Below are 15,750 nucleotides of genomic sequence, written 5' to 3'. Positions count from 1 at the left end.
ATTCCGCAATTCGGTTAACTGTGGGCGTAAGTCTGTTAGGCAGGGTGCAATGGAGCAGCGGGACACATTTATTTATGTTTTAAAAACTGTCGCACTCAGGGTCAGGTTAAAAGTAGAGGGAACTACACCTACGTGTCACACTAAATAAAAGTTGTAGGCCCGGGATGTGCCTAAGAGGAGGAGGGTGCAGTGTTGCGGATATGAGGATTGTGTTTTTTTATTGTGTGCTTTATTATTATTATTGTTATTGTTATTCTGCGCCTCCTGCCTCCGGAGCTGTGTAAAGGTCAAAGGGCGTCCCATAATTAGTCCAAGAGCATGCACGTCAGCCCATCATAGAATACCCCTGTTCAATAGTTATATCTTATTATGTGTTTTAGGGTAAGGCTGTGTCTCCCATTAATTGAAATACTCCATTGCACCAGTGAAAGAGATAGATTCCCTTCATTCCCATTCCCAAAAACCTCCATCCCCCCTTTTCGTCAATTGCCATTCGCATTGCCAACTGCATTTTGGGCGGTTTTCTCTTCATCCGCCATTGACCACGAGGCAGGGTTGGGGAAGAAAGGCGGGTCCCCACCTCATCATAAAGGGGAGGAGTGAGTCAGCCCCACTCAACCAACCACGAACAAGGGGTTGGACTTGGAGAGGGTGTGGAGAGAAACATCGAGGAGGTTCGCGAAGGTTGAGGGGTGGGGCCTATATAACCCGCAGGCAGGGCGTTCCCAAGGCAGAAGGGAGATGAACCATTACAGGGAGACGAGAGGAGGTCCAAAAGGAGATGAACCATTACAGGGAGACGAGAGGAGAAGAGAGATGAGCCTTTACCGAGAGACGAGAGGGAGTCCAAGGAGTTGAGTCCAACCAAGAAGTCCAGAGTCGAACTGCAGCTCGAGCCACCGCAACTGCATTTGCTGCAGCTGGAGCCACCGAAACTGCAGCCACAGCAGCGTGAGGCCTGGGTGGCAGTTTGGAGCAGGGCCGCGGAGGAGCGGCGGCTGCCCAACGAGTCAATCGTGCTGAAGGACCAGTGGACCTCCCTATCCCGCCAGCCATCCATCTCCCGCCAGTCCTATCATCATTCCCCGAGTGAGTCTGTCCTTGTTTGTTCTGTCCCTGGGTTAATTAAGACTGTAGGTAAGCTAGCGTTGCACTGTGTATCTAATCTCGTCTGTAAATAAACGTGACTGCTTTCTTCCTACTTATATGTGTAAATAATAAATCCAATTCCTCTTCTTCCTCTTTGTATTCGGTCGCTTTAGAGTTTTCCCGATTGAATAGCGGTGGCGCGATCCGGCCAAAGTTTGGGGCAAATCGGGTATTAGTCGGGGAATAACTGTTCGGTCGCGGTTACACCACCGCTCGGTCAAAATAACATCTTTAACCGCGTCCGTAACAATATGAATCGTTTATAATTTTTTAAAAAGCCTTCATTTTCTGATATTTTGCCTTTTCATTTGGGCTTTCCAATTGAAGCCCTGCCCATAGGGCGGGTACCGTTGCTAGTTAATGTAATGCAAAATCATCTGGAAAAAAAACTACATTGTGTGACGGGGCATACCTGTAGAGAGTTCATCGGCATGTCCTTTGGTTGGCGTATCCTCTGGGTTCAATATTCAAGCTATGTTGTCAATTTTTTTGTGATCCACATTGTCCTTGTTCTTGGAGTTTGCACCAACTAGTTTCTGCTTTTCAGATCACAGAGTACTACTCAACAGAGATCACTCAGTCACATAATCTCCACCAAAACAGACTCGCTTCACCCATATTCAACCCTGCCCACAACCAATGTGCCCATGTGACCAGAATGGCTCACCATGGAGGAATAACCCGGATGAACAATAATGTCCAAGAACAAACTTTAATGCACATCCATATTTTACAAGATCACGCAGGAAACATATGCAGAGGGAGCGAACAATCAATCACGGATGATTGGCATGAACAAGAAAGAGAAAAAATGTTTTTGTTTGTTTTCCACTCCCAACATTGGTGTGTTGGACCGGAAGAGGATTATCAAGCTGCAGATATAAGCAGGTCCACATGCTCGATTTGTTCACTCGGCTTTGTAGAAGTTCGTAGGTTACGAGCGAAATATCACTTGAGACTTGATTGGCTCTCGCCCGTTTGTTTAAAAATGTGAGTTTGGTCAAGTTTTGTAATTTTGGTTGGCTGTGCTTTTTAATAATCACTTTTTTTTTCTTTTTCTTTTTTTTTGTATACAAGATCGTGGCTTGTGTAAGAGCTAAAAATTATACAATGAATACAATGGATCATCCCAAAAGCAAAAAGCATATTTCATATATCCAGTGGCCTGCAAAATTCTTCACCTCTTCCAAAGTTTTCACATTTTGATGCCACCTAAGCTTATTTCATGATGCTTTCAAATCAAACTTAATAATATAGAGTCTTCACAAACGACTCCAAAGTGATAAAGCTGAAAGAATGCAGATAAAACGTGAACAAGGTCGATTAACGAAGAAAATCAGATGATTCTCAATTGCGCAAGTACTCAACCCCTTTGCCTAATTAGCCCTAAATCACTTAAGGAGAAAATTATTTGTTTGAAAGGTTACAAAATAAGTATAACAGGTTTCGCCTGTATGTAATCAGTTGGCTTAACTTAAAAATTAAGCTCCCCCCCCCCAACCCCCATCCCCCCCACCCTCCTCCCCCCATTCCCCCCTCCACCCCCCCCCCCCCCACACATGATTGATTAGTTATCAATTGATTAGTTATCCACATAATTAAAGGCGTGTTGATACCTCATAACAGACACATTATCACTCATGCGATGCTCCACCAAACCTACTAATTACAATCACATTTTACAATTACCACGCAGATGACGTGTAAACACCTAAAACGGCTTGACAGCATCAATAGATATGCGTTACATTGAAGCGCGGTGCTATGCGCGCTTACTTGTACAACAAGAAGGAAGCGGACAACGCGGTAAGTTTAAGAGTCTTTATTATCAGAGCTCAACTGTAGCACTAGAGCGCTCCGGGCTCCGCGCCCTGGTGTATATCCCGCGGCCACGCCTACCCCTCGGGCGTGGCCGCCGCCCACTTGGTGCGCGGAATGATGCCCTCACGCCAGTGAGCTTTCGTGTCCGCCACACGCGCCCCCCCCAGAATTCCCGCCACACGCGCCCCCCCAGAATTCCCGCGCACCTGGAGGGCCAGTTTGCGGGGCAAACGGATGACCTGGCCGAAGCGCCCTCTGGCAACTGGCGGCGTCCGGGGTGCAGGGATGCCAGCCGGGATGCCTCCAGCTGCACCCGGGATGGGTGCAGGACCGGGGGGCGGCGTGCCGGCGGGCCTGGGCGGTGCCGGGGGTCCGCCCGTAGGGGGGCGGCCCCGACGCGGGGGCCGAGCCACCGGCGGTGGGTGGTCCACGTCGAGGTGGGCCGGCTTGAGGCGATCCACCGAGACGCGGTCGGGAGTACCGCCGATGTCCAAGGTGAAATGTTTCACCCCGGTCTCCAGCACACGGAAAGGCCCGTCGTACGGGGGCCGCAGTGGTGTCCGGTGGGCATCGTAACGGACGAAGACGTACTCCGCGGTGCGAAGCTCCGGGGCGACGTGCGTAGGCGGGTGCCCGTGGTGCGCCGTCGGCACCGGGGTGAACCTCCGGGCGGTCTCCTGCAGCGCGGAGCGCTCCTGCGCCGCGGACCATGGTGCCGTGGAGGAACTCGCCCGGCACCCGCAGCGGTTGTCCGAAGACCAACTCCGCCGCGGATGCGCGCAGGTCGTCCTTGGGCGCCGTCCGTAGACCCAGCAGGACCCAGGGGAGCCTGTCGACCCAGCCGCCGTCGCTGAGGGTGGCTCGGAGCGCGGCCTTCAACGAGCGGTGGAACCGCTCGCACAGGCCGTTGGCCTGGGGGTGGTAGGCCGTGGTTCAGTGCAGCTGGACCCCGAGCCCCCGCGCGACCGCCCCCAGAGCTCCGAGGTGAACTGGGGGCCGCGGTCGGACAAGATGTCCGAGGGGGCGCCGAACCGGGCGACCCAGGTGGCGATGAACGCCTGCGCGATGTCCGCCGCCGTCGTCACCGCCAAAGGCACGGCCTCCGGCCACCGGGTGGTGCGGTCCACCATTGTCAGGACATGGGTGAAACCCCGCGAGGGGGGCAGAGGTCCCACCAGGTCCACGTGCACGTGGTCGAACCTACGTGCCGGCACCGTAAACGGGGCAAATGGGGCCTGGTGTGCCGGTGCACCTTCGCGCGCTGGCAGGCGAGGCACGTCCTGGTCCAGCCGCGGACGGCTTTCCGGAGGCCATGCCAGACAAACTTGTCGGCGACCAACCTCTGGGAGGCCTTCGTGCCCGGGTGGGACAGGCCGTGGATGGCGTCAAAAACCTGGCCCGCGGGCACGATGGGGCGAAGCCGCCCGAGGGAGACATCGCACAAGAGGGGCGTGCCGTCGAACGGCACCTCGGTGACGCGGAGGCCCGTGACGGCGGTCCGCAAGGCCTGGACGCCGGGGTCGGCGGCCTGGTCCGCCGCCATCCGGGCATAGTCGATGCCAAGGTGGACTGCGTGGGCAACGGACCGGGAAAGGCAATCCACCACCGGGTTGTCCTTCCCCGCGACGTGCCGGATGTCCGTCGTGTACTCGGACACGGCCGAGAGGTGACGCTGCTGCCGGGCCGACCACGGCTCGGCGACCTTGCCCATCGCGAAGACCAGTGGCTTGTGGTCGACGAAGGCCCGCGGGCACGATGGGGCAAGGCCGCCCGAGGGAGACATCGCACAAGAGGGGCGCGCCGTCGAACGGCACCTCGGTGATGCGGAGGCCCGTGATGGCGGTCCGCAAGGCCTGGACGCCGGCCCTCGAACGCACGGCCCTCGAGCAGATGGCGGAAGTGCCGGACCGCCAGGTGAAGCCCGAGCAACTCGCGGTCGAAGGTACTAGAGCGGCGCTCGGGCGGGCGAAGCTGCCAGCAGAAGAACGCCAGCGGTTGCCAGGCACCACGCACCCATTGCTCGTGCACCGCACCCACCGCGTAGTCCGAGGCGTCGGTGGTGAGGGCGATCGGTGCATCGGGCACCGGGTGCGCGAGCATGGTGGCGTTGGCCAAGGCGAGCTTCGCGCCGACGAACGCCGCGTCCATCTGCTCGGTCCAGGTAACGTCACCTTTGCCCGGCTTCCCCCGGAGGGCCTCGTGCAAGGGGCGCAGGAGCTGGGCGATGCGGGGCAGGAACCGATGGTAAAAGTTTCCCATGCCCAGGAACTCCTGGAGCCCCTTGATCGTGCGGGGGCGCGGAAACCCCTTCACCGCCTCCACCTTGGCCGGCAGGGGGACGGCCCTGTGCCTGGTGACGCGGTGCCCCAAAAAGTCGATGTCGGCGACGCCGAACCGGCACTTGGCGGGGTTCACGATGAGGCCATGCTGGCCCAGACGTTCGAAGAGCGTGTGGAGATGGTGTAGGTGCTCTTCTCGGGACGCGCTGGCGACGAGGATGTCGTCCAGGTACACGTAGACAAAATCCAAGTCGCGCAAGATGCTGTCCATTAGGCGCTGGAACGCCTGAGCCCCATTTTTCAAACCGAAGGGCATCCGAAGAAATTCGAAAAGACCGAACGGCGTGATGACAGCCGTCTTCGGGATGTCCTCCGGCCTGACAGGGACCTGATGGTAGCCGCGTATGAGGTCCACCTTCGAAAAGAAGGACATGCCCGCCAACCGGGCGGAGAAGTCCTGGATGTGGGGGACGGGGTAGCGGTCGGGAGTGGTGGCGTCATTGAGGCACCGGTAGTCCCCCCACGGTCGCCATCCCCCGCCAGGCTTTGGCACGATGTGAAGCGGCGACGCCCAAGCACTCTCGGAGCGCCGCATGATGCCGAGCCGCTCCAGCGTAGCGAACTCCGCTTTGGCTACCGCGAGCTTCGTCGGCTCCAGGCGGCGTGCCCGGGCGTAGACCGGTGGCCCCGCGGTGGGGATGTGGTGTTCCACCCCGTGCTTGACGGCCCCCGCCGAGAAGGTGGGCCGCGTAAGGGCCGGGAAGCTGGCGAGGAGGCAGGTGAAGTCGTCCGCTGCCGGAAGCGTACAAACTAACCTCGCCGGGACCGAACCGCTCAGCAAGCCGCTTGGTGAGCCGCTCAACGAGCTGCTCAGCGCGCAAGCCAGCGAGCTGAACGTTTCAGCCTGGACGAGACATCTGTTCTTCACATCGACCAACAACCTGTGTGCACAGAGGAGGTCCGCACCGAGCAGTGCCATGGGGACACTAGCGGTTACGAACGTCCATGCGAAGCGTTGCCTTCCGAACCGCAGGGAGAGGCAGCGCTTCCCGAATGTGCGTATGGGTGTTCCGTTCGCGGCAAGCAACGCGGGGCCCCGGCCCACGGTGTGCTTGTCGGACGTAGAGGCAGGGATAACGCTCAGCTGTGCCCCCGTATCGCATAGGAAACGGCGCCCGGACAAGGTGTCCATTATAAAAAGAAGGCTGCCGGAATGTCCGACGCTCAGGGCCACTACCGAGCGCCGGCTTTGTAGTTTCCCGACTTGCCGAAGGAGCACGGCGGGCAACAATTCCTCGCCTTGTGGCCAAACCTGGCGTGGAAATGGCACCAGGTTTGCGGCGAAGGCGGAGGCCGCGGTTTTCGCGGTGATGGTGGGCGTGGCGTGGCGTTGGCCACGCGGCGTGGCGGCGGCCACGCGGCGTGCGTCAGCCTCGGGATCCCCGAGGTGTGGTGCATCAGCATCAGGGTCAGCCTTGGGATGCGCGACGGCCACGCCAAAACTCGCCTGCGCGTCCAAAGCCATGAAGAACCTGTCGGCCTCGGCAGTGAGAGCTCGGGGTTCCGTCGTCACAGAACCGGCCAACGCGAGGTGGACTCGTGCCGGCAGCTGGCGTCGAAATAACGCCCGGAAAAGAGCGTTTGGGGTTTCGTCGCCCATCAACGACAGCATATGGTCCATGCGGACCAACGGTCGCGTGTCACCGAGCTCAGGGAGGTCCAGGAGGCGGTCGGCCCGTGCGTCCACCGTGAGGCCGAACGTGGCGAGGAGGAGACGCTTGATCGCCTCGTACCTGCCGTCGGCCGGTGGGTTCCTCAGGACCGACACGACGCGGGCGGCCGTGCCGGGCCCGAGGGAGGCGACCACGTGGCAGTACCTGGTCTCGTCCACCGTGATGCCTCGAAGTCGGAACTGGGCTTCTGCCTGCAGGAACCAGACTTCGGCTTGCGTCTCCCAGAACTCGGGGAGTTTCATTTTGACCGCGTTGGTTGCCATTGCTGTGGTGGGTTCGGGTGGTCAGCGATAGCTGACCAGAACGTCGGAGGGTCACCAATGAAGCGCGGTGCTACGCGCGCTTACTTTTACAACAAGAAGGAAGCGGACAACGCGGTAAGTTTAAGAGTCTTTATTATCAGAGCTCAACTGTAGCACTAGAGCGCTCCGGGCTCCGCGCCCGGTGTATATCCCACGGCCACGCCTACCCCTCGGGTGTGGCCGCCGCCCACTTGGTGCGCGGAATGATGCCCTCACGCCAGTGAGCTTTCGTGTCCGCCACAACATATCCGAAATGAAATTTCATAAATCAAATTCAACAATGAAGTTGTATATAAAGGCTGTATCACAATTGACATTGTATTACCGGTGGTTTACACAAATCTTAAATATGTCTCAGACATTTAAAAATGAAATCTGGTAATCTGGTAATGCCTAAAGTTACCATGTCTATTAATAAAGAGAGATAACTTCACAATTCTGCTGCACCCTTATGTGCACCCTCTCCAAGAAAGGAAGATGACTGCAGAAGAGGGAAGGGGAGGGTTGGCACTCGTAAAAAATATTTTTTAGGTAAGAACTCGTAAGTAAAATAAATAAATTAATAAAGTTGGTCCAATTTCAATTTTAAGCAATGGGACTTAAAACCCAGGAAATTATGTTAAGTTTGGTATTGGCTTGGAAAACGCCTGAGAGGCAATCATGTGCCAAATATCACGTGAATGTGTCAATTTTCTTGCAAACAATTCCCTGGGATTGGCATAGATGAATCACCTCAGTATATGGAAGGCTTTACGTAGAAAACCTGAAAGAAAAACGTATCTTGCCAAACCAACCCAGCTTAATTTTGCTAAAGTTATGAGATACAGCAGCCGGAGATTTTTTTATTATGCCAGTCATCATCCTTACCATGTAATAGCGCAGCAACGTTGAAGCTCAACTGCTTCCTTCCTTGAGGCTCATTGTGGTTATTTCCAGGAACGAGACTCATCCAAGAGGCCTGTGGAACCAAGCCCAGAATCCTCTCTGCAACCAATGTACAGCAGGATCCAACAGGTTCAACATACACCACCGTTTCACGAGAAGAAAGACTGTGTCGAGAAGCCTGTGGCCTTTCCAGACGATGGTGATCAATAACCTCAAGTACAAACTGTTCCAGCTCAGCATCAGATCTTTCATGAACAAAAACAAAGAAAAGGTGGAAAAAAAAGATTTAAATGGTGAAAGCTCAGTGTGTGAATAGAAATTGTCATAAATCCTTTAAGAGTGTCTTTTAGGCAGTGTATTGGTACAGTATATTGACATACAACCATTAACCAACTGTTAATGGTTGTATGTCAATATGGAACAAATACTTAATGTATGACTGTGTAATGTTTGTTGAAGTTGTGCTTTGCCTGTGGAATACCCAATTACTCCCACCAGGGAGTAATGCATTCGATCGTGTCCATCCGTGTGTGTGTTCGTGAACAAGATATCTCAAAAAGTTGTGGACAGATTCGGATGAAATTTGGTGGAGAGGTTGGGCATGTGACAAGGACGAAATGATTAGATTTCGGTGAAGATCTGGATCTGATAATTATTAAAGTGATTCATCACCATTGAGAGATAGGGCAAAACAATGATAAAAATCAAGATATCTCAAAAAGTTGTGGACTGATTCAAACAAAACTTGGTGGAGAGGTTGCGTCTGTGACAAGGATAAATCGATTTGATTTTCATGAAGATTCGAATCCGATCCGGATCAGAGAATTTTTATTTTTTTAAAGTGATTCTTCACCATTGAGTGATAGGGCCAAAGATGATATATAGTATTATATCACAAAAAAGTTGTGGACAAATTATGACCAAACATGGTGGATGAGTTGGTAAAGTGACAATAACAAGCCGATTAGCTTTTGTTTGAGGTCTGAATCCAGATCCGGCCTATTGGTGGATAGAAAACGTCAACTGTTCAGCCTGGCAGAGATATGCTCTCTACCGAGTGCGCTTCCAATTAACTTTGTAATCACAGACAAGACAGTCAACCCGAGCAAACCCTTTTGAAGTGATGTATGCACTATCATGCAGGACCAGTACTACACTCGGAATGGAGGTTTTGTTTTTTTGAGATTTGACTGCCAGTGATTGAACTTGGTAAGTATAAATGATATTCCACTGCCCATTGTGTTGTCACCTGTATTATTTGTTAACTTTTACTTGGCAGAAGAGAATTGAGATCTATTAAATAATGCGAACCATGGTGTCTGTCCGTGCGTGTGTCTGTCTCCAATTTACAGTGGCTCCTTCCCCCCTAAGTTTGAAAAGCTGCGCACGCAGGCAAAGCTCAACATTCATTTTTGAAATGATGGGAAAACCGGTAAAAATCCCTTCCAGTAATGTTAAAATAAACATGAACATCTGGATTAACGTAGTTGTAATACAGATCTTCAAGGATTAATACACAATTTAAAATATCTATATTTGCCCTCTTTTTAGACAAATCCAATCTCCGCCACCCGATGTTGCACCACCACTTTGCGGTGGGCGATATGAATAGCTCAGAGCTTTGGCTCCAAGTGAAACCAACAGTGCAACACAATTAACCTTTATAAATACCATGAAATAAAATAAATTTATAGATTAACCGAAACTTTTCCTGTCACTGGGGACGGCTATATTTGCTAGTACATAGATAAATAAGATCGATAGCTATAGTAAGCTCAACTCTGCCTTCCACAGCAAGAGGTTAGAAACAGTGGTCTGGAAGAAAATCTCACATACCATAGTTTTTTGAGAAAAGAAATGCCAAATAAAATGCACTGTTTAGAATTCATTCAGTTATAATCAACAAAATCTCACAATATTGACTACACCATATTGACTAGAAATGCTTATTCCATATCAAAAGTTTCACGAAAACTATGAGACTGTTGCCGATTTTCCAGGGCATTAAAACTACCATCTATATTTATTGGTATATTTTGACCTTGATATTATTTTGTCCTTTTGTCCTTGATACAATTATTGCAAAAAAAAAAAATTCTACAAGAGCGAGGCTCATGGGGCAAGTAAGAAGGTTTGGTTAAGAAGGCTTAATGGGGCTAATAAACATCATGGGGCAGGATTTGGGATGTCACAAGGGGCACTGCCTGCTTGAAGCTTCTGAGGAAAGAATGAGATATAAAAGCCTCGAGAAGGCAGTTCCATAGATGGAAGAAGCGAGGGGTACGAGTTGAATTGTTCAGTCAGCCTGGATTTAAGAATTTTAACCAGGAGGGAGTTACTGGAAGAATGTGTGCATCCAAAGAGTTGCTGGGAAAGGTCGAAGGACAGAGGGAGCAATGTTGGAGAATAGACGGTATAAAGCAGAGACAACACCAACCTGCCTGTGATTTGAAAGCAACAGACATTGCCTCATCACAGGAGATTCCAATCATTCTTGGAGCTTGATGTTCCACATAATCCAGGAGAGACAGATGTGATGCTTCAGCACCAAACCATAGCAGAGAACAGTACTCAATTGAACTATGGACATAGGCTTCGTTGGTGAGTTAAGAGGCTAATTTGCAGCTCAAAGGCTAACTTCAACATTATAACTTGTTAACTTTTCTGCTCTATTCCACTTTTAGAATAAGCATATTGCCGCAACAAACATTACAAAGTCATATGTTCCCTATTGACATACAACCATCAACATCGCCCTGTGCCAATATACCGCCTAAAAGACACTCTTAAGGATTTGTGACAATTTCCATTCACTCACAGAGCTTGCACCATTTCAATCTTTTTATGCCTCCACCCCCGAAGGTGGTTAGAAGCATTATGTTTTTTTTAACCTTTTCTTTGTTTTTGTTTCTGAAAGATCTGATGCTGAGCTGGAACAGTTTGCACTTGAGGTTATTGATCAACATCGACTGGAACGGACACAGGCTTCTCGACACAGTCTTTCTTCCCGTGAAACAATGGTGTAACTTTGTTAGACTGTGTGTTGCTCTATTTTCCAAGGAAAGAGTTGGGTCAATGGAGGAGGTCTAGTCTCCGACTGGCTTTGAAGGCCAGCTTTGCTATGTGGTCGGTCCAGGAAAGGTCATCAATGATGATGAGGCATAACAATTCAAGAGACTGAATATCTTCCAGTGGATGACCAAATGAGAGCATTAATTTTAAAAAAGGCTGACAATGTGCTCCCTCAAATTGATTCAGTTATAATTGGAGGAGAGATCGAAGGTGGAAGTGCTATTATTGGAGCATATCAAACAGCCAGTATAGTCATCAAACTTGGCTAAAGCACGAGGTCTGTTGTCCTCGCATTGCAAGCAGGTCAGTGATGTCTCTGTTTTCCACTGTCTAGTCTCCAACATTGCTCCATCTGCTCTCTCAGCCCGACCAACCACCCCCAACAACTTCAGGCTACACGTGTTCGCCTGGTGGGCCCCCTGCTGGTTAAACTTCCAAAATTCAGGCTAACTGTACACCACTCTTCTATTCCTCGTTTGTCCCATCCATGTAACCACCTTCCATAGGCTGTTCTGTCTCACTCTCCCCTCCAAGAGATCAAAAGCAAGCAGTGCACCACCACCTGTCATCCCCAATTCTGACCCATGATCTTTATTATCCCCATTAACCTTTCCTAATTCAACCATTATATTTGCCAGTTTCAGTTTCTTCCCCTCATCCCTCTCCTCTTTTCTGTTCGTTCATTCCCTTTATCTTTGTCCCACTGTCAGTTGAGCCTTGCTCTTCCATGAGTCTCACTCCAGGAAAGAAAAAAGCACAGGCAAAAGCAGGCCTGGGGATTTCAGATCTCATCGGTAACCGTTTTTCGGTTCCGTGATTTAAGTTTATGGGAACCGATGGGAAACAAAATTCCAGTTCCGTGCCCAAACCTAATGGGAAACGATTTTTTTTCCTTTAGAATTTGTAAAGCAAAACATTTGTAATACAAAATTAAAAATGTAGTCTCCTCTAATAAATCCTGTCATTTACATGTATGCAATGTAATTAATGCATGTTCATTATTGAGGTTGATGTTTATTATCAGAGAAGAGCAAATTCTGTCAATCTGATTGTGTATACCCTTATGAAATAAAGTTTTATTATTATTTTAAGTTGTATGATGATTCTCCATTTTTTTAGAACTGACTTTCACAATATTTTCTGTCTCATGAGTTGTAACGCAAGACGACAACGGACACCGTTAATACTTCAACTATTATGTAAACCAACAACGAATCGAACCCACCCCCCCCCCCCCCCCCCCTCCTCTGTTCGGTCTGCACAATTTTAGGACCCCTCCACGTCTAGCATAGCACTGTACTTACTACTACTGTACATACTAGTTGATTCTCCCTTATTATTAGGTTTAGGACACTCACAGCTTTTCAGAATATCTCCACCACAGAATTAGAGACAAACAAATAAAAAACGAAATACTTATTTCAAGTCAAACTGAACAGTTTAATAACATAGTACAACTTCCATAAGTTTCGGTGTAACAACTTGAAGGTCATAGGACAATAAATGGATTGTATTGCAAACTGTGCGATGTTCCGCAAGTCCCATGTCCATATAATACATCGGAACAACGTGAAAAAGTTCGTATTTAAAATCGTGTCCTATAAACTTTAAGTAATATCAAACGTATTGTTACGGATCTCGGCTCTCCCCTTATCAAGGGGGGTTTAATCCTCTTGTCCTTGTATCTGGCCGACCCGAGACCTGGAAGTTATAACGTACCTTCCGGTCGGTGGTAAGTAGGGTTGTTGGTCGAGTCTTAGTCCAATTACCTAAGTACTACCACCGGCCGTAAAGCAAGGAGATAACTCCCGCCCGAACCACGGCGTTGGTGGACACGCCGAGCGAAGCGAGCCGCGATTCGGGCCGTTAGCAAGGACTAAACCCGATTCTGAGCGGTTTCTAATCGTACCACGTTTACCCAATTAGAGAAAAGACGGATGCGATCGGATAAAGAGGAAACCCAGAAAATAGGAAGAACAAAAGATTGGTTTATTAATTATGTACAAAGAAAGAAAAGAGGAAAAGAAAGGAATGTACAGGATAGGAAGAGGAAGAAGCAGTTACACAGGGCAGCCTTAGACAGTCTTATTCTTAATACCCAGGACAAACGGGCCCGTCTCAGACACTCACACGGGGATTGTAGATGGTAGGGTGGAACAGGTAGAGGGTCCGGCGATGGCGTCCACCTCGTCCGGTCCCTGACTCGTACCGTGCAGATGGAAAACGGCAGCAGCTCTCCGCGTGAAGTGGAACGCGACCGGACAATTATATAGCGGGGGGCAGGCAGGTGTCCTGCGTACGTAATAAATGCACACTCGTGCCAAACGCCCTCTCTCTCCAATGTCCTCTTAATCAGCGCCGGCGAGTAAGCCCTCCTTTAATAAGGTCATTCTTTAATCACCGCCACTGCAACAGTCTTCACAAAGGTGCGCTCTCCCGATAAGTCCTGTTTAACAACGCGCGTTTCCCAGCAAGTCCTTTGCAATGTCAATCATAACGCAGTTCTCCAAGTCCTCTGAAAGGGCTTTGCGTTCATGCTTATATAAGCCAACCAAGCGATCACTCCGCGAGACCCAAAGCCACGCCTGTCGGCGATGTCACTTCAGCCCTGGTTGGCTAGTGAGGGCTTACCGGCTCCACCTTTGACGGCTGGGTGACGTGGCCACACCTTCTTCCTGGCGCTCCGCCCCCTTTCTCGGGCCTTGCCTCGTGGCTTATGGCGGCGTTGAGCGAGTGCTAAGGCAGCTGCTGCTGGCCGAGGCGCGTAACACTTGGGAGGGGCCATGAGGTACAGACTGTAGGGGCGCGCTTAATGGCGTGGCTTGGAGAGGGAGGCTTTCAAAATGAACGGAATGGGCCTACTTCTTATTTGATTGACACAACGCAGATTCAACTATTGGAAACATGGCCTTACCTGTACACATACTAATGAAATAACTGAAGTCCTATGGTTGCTTGTGGCCTAACTATGGGGTGCAACCTTTAGCCCTTTAATGTCATATTTATTTACAAGAGTATGGTTTCTCAAAACCGCAACAGTATAATATCAAAGTAGGACTTCAAATATAAATTTCAATACAGATTTTCTTGACCGAATTGCATGTTCGTCTTGCCAAAATCATTGAAAACTGTTGGCCCCTATACTTTCAGGTAATACAGACTTGGCATTTAATATGGAATATTTTTTTTGTGGGGGTGAACTTACTTTTCAAGTTGACTTAGAACCAAAAGTTCATTGGAATTATGTTGAAATTCTTCTAGATTTTGTTAATGTGACCTTTAAAAGAAACAAAAACCACATTTGACATTTCGAAGCAAATAAATTGATCCTTGAAAGTGATGTCAACTGATATTGAACTCAATTCACGGACAGTACTGTGTTAAACTTCTGTACGTTTTCCAGAAGTATTTCTTTATTTTGCACATTAGCCAAAAATTTTTTTAACAAAAACAAAAGTTAAATTACAACTGGGATTACGGATAGTAAAATTACAGTTCAGTACGTCGTGTAACCCCCACGAGCATTCAGGAGAGCAGGTACACGTTGAGGCATGCTGTTCACGAGATTTGCCAAGGTTTGGACAGGAATCGCTTGCCATGCAGTGACAATAGCCTGCTGCAATTCACGCACAGAGGTAGGCTGCTGGTCCAAGTGGTCGATTTGACGCGTTAATTCTGCCCACAAGTTCTCTATCGGATTCATATCCGGGGACATGGCAGGCCACTCCATATGCTCTACACCACGGTCAGCAAGAAAGTGTTGGATCATGCGAGCACGATGAGGCCATGCATTGTCATCTTGGAAGACAAAGTTTCCTCGAAAGGCTACACGAGCAGATGGAAGCAATGTTTCTTCCAGAATGGCCCTGTACTTGAACTGGTTCAGGTTTCCATTCAGAACAACCAGGTCAGTTTTGACCCCTGCATGAAAAGCAGCCCAAACGGTCACCCCACCACCTCCAGCTTGGACTCTTGGCACTATACAATCTTCGTTGTAGGCTTCATGCACTTGTCTGCGCACTCGGACATGGCCATCTTGACGATAGACCAGAAATCAAGACTCGTCACTGAAGATCACATGATTCCAGTGTCCTGGCTGCCATTGACGGTGCTCTCTGGCCCACTGCAATCGGCGCTGGCGGTGTTGTCTTGTCAGGCATGGCTTTCTCAGGGGACGCCTGGCACGATAGCCTGGTTGAACCAGTCGTTGGTTGACTAGCCTTCTGGATTCAGGCACATTTGTCAGTTGCTGCCACTCAGCCCTAAGCCGATTAGCTGACTTGGTACGGCCATTGCGGACTAATCGGTGCAGTTGGCGATCATTCCTCCTTGTGGTTCTGTGGGGACGTCCTGGCCTCGATATTGGAGGAGGGACACCCCTCTGAGCATTTTGTTTCGGCATCTTTGACACCTGACCTTGAGTGATGCCATACTGCCGAGCAACAGCACACTGTTTCATGCCGGAATTTCGTAAAGCCACCACTCCATGACAAATAGCATTGTCGAGTT

General features: G+C 50.1%; 1 protein-coding gene across 1 annotated transcript in view; it reads right to left on the bottom strand.

The window, feature by feature from the left end:
* Positions 1–15,750, bottom strand: part of PRUNE1 (prune exopolyphosphatase 1) — a 36,738-nt gene that overhangs the window by 14,063 nt on the left and 6,925 nt on the right. The window contains exon 4 of the mRNA XM_068112195.2: positions 8,152–8,414. Within this exon, the coding sequence (XP_067968296.2) occupies positions 8,152–8,414 (263 nt within the window). The remainder of the gene's footprint in view (positions 1–8,151; positions 8,415–15,750) is intronic.

This window comes from Myxine glutinosa, chromosome 4 (genome assembly GCF_964187855.1).
Source record: "Myxine glutinosa chromosome 4, kmMyxGlut1.1, whole genome shotgun sequence".
NCBI lineage: Eukaryota > Metazoa > Chordata > Myxini > Myxiniformes > Myxinidae > Myxine > Myxine glutinosa.
Note: the sequence above shows the minus strand (reverse complement) of the source record. Positions and strands in the feature narration are given on the sequence as shown.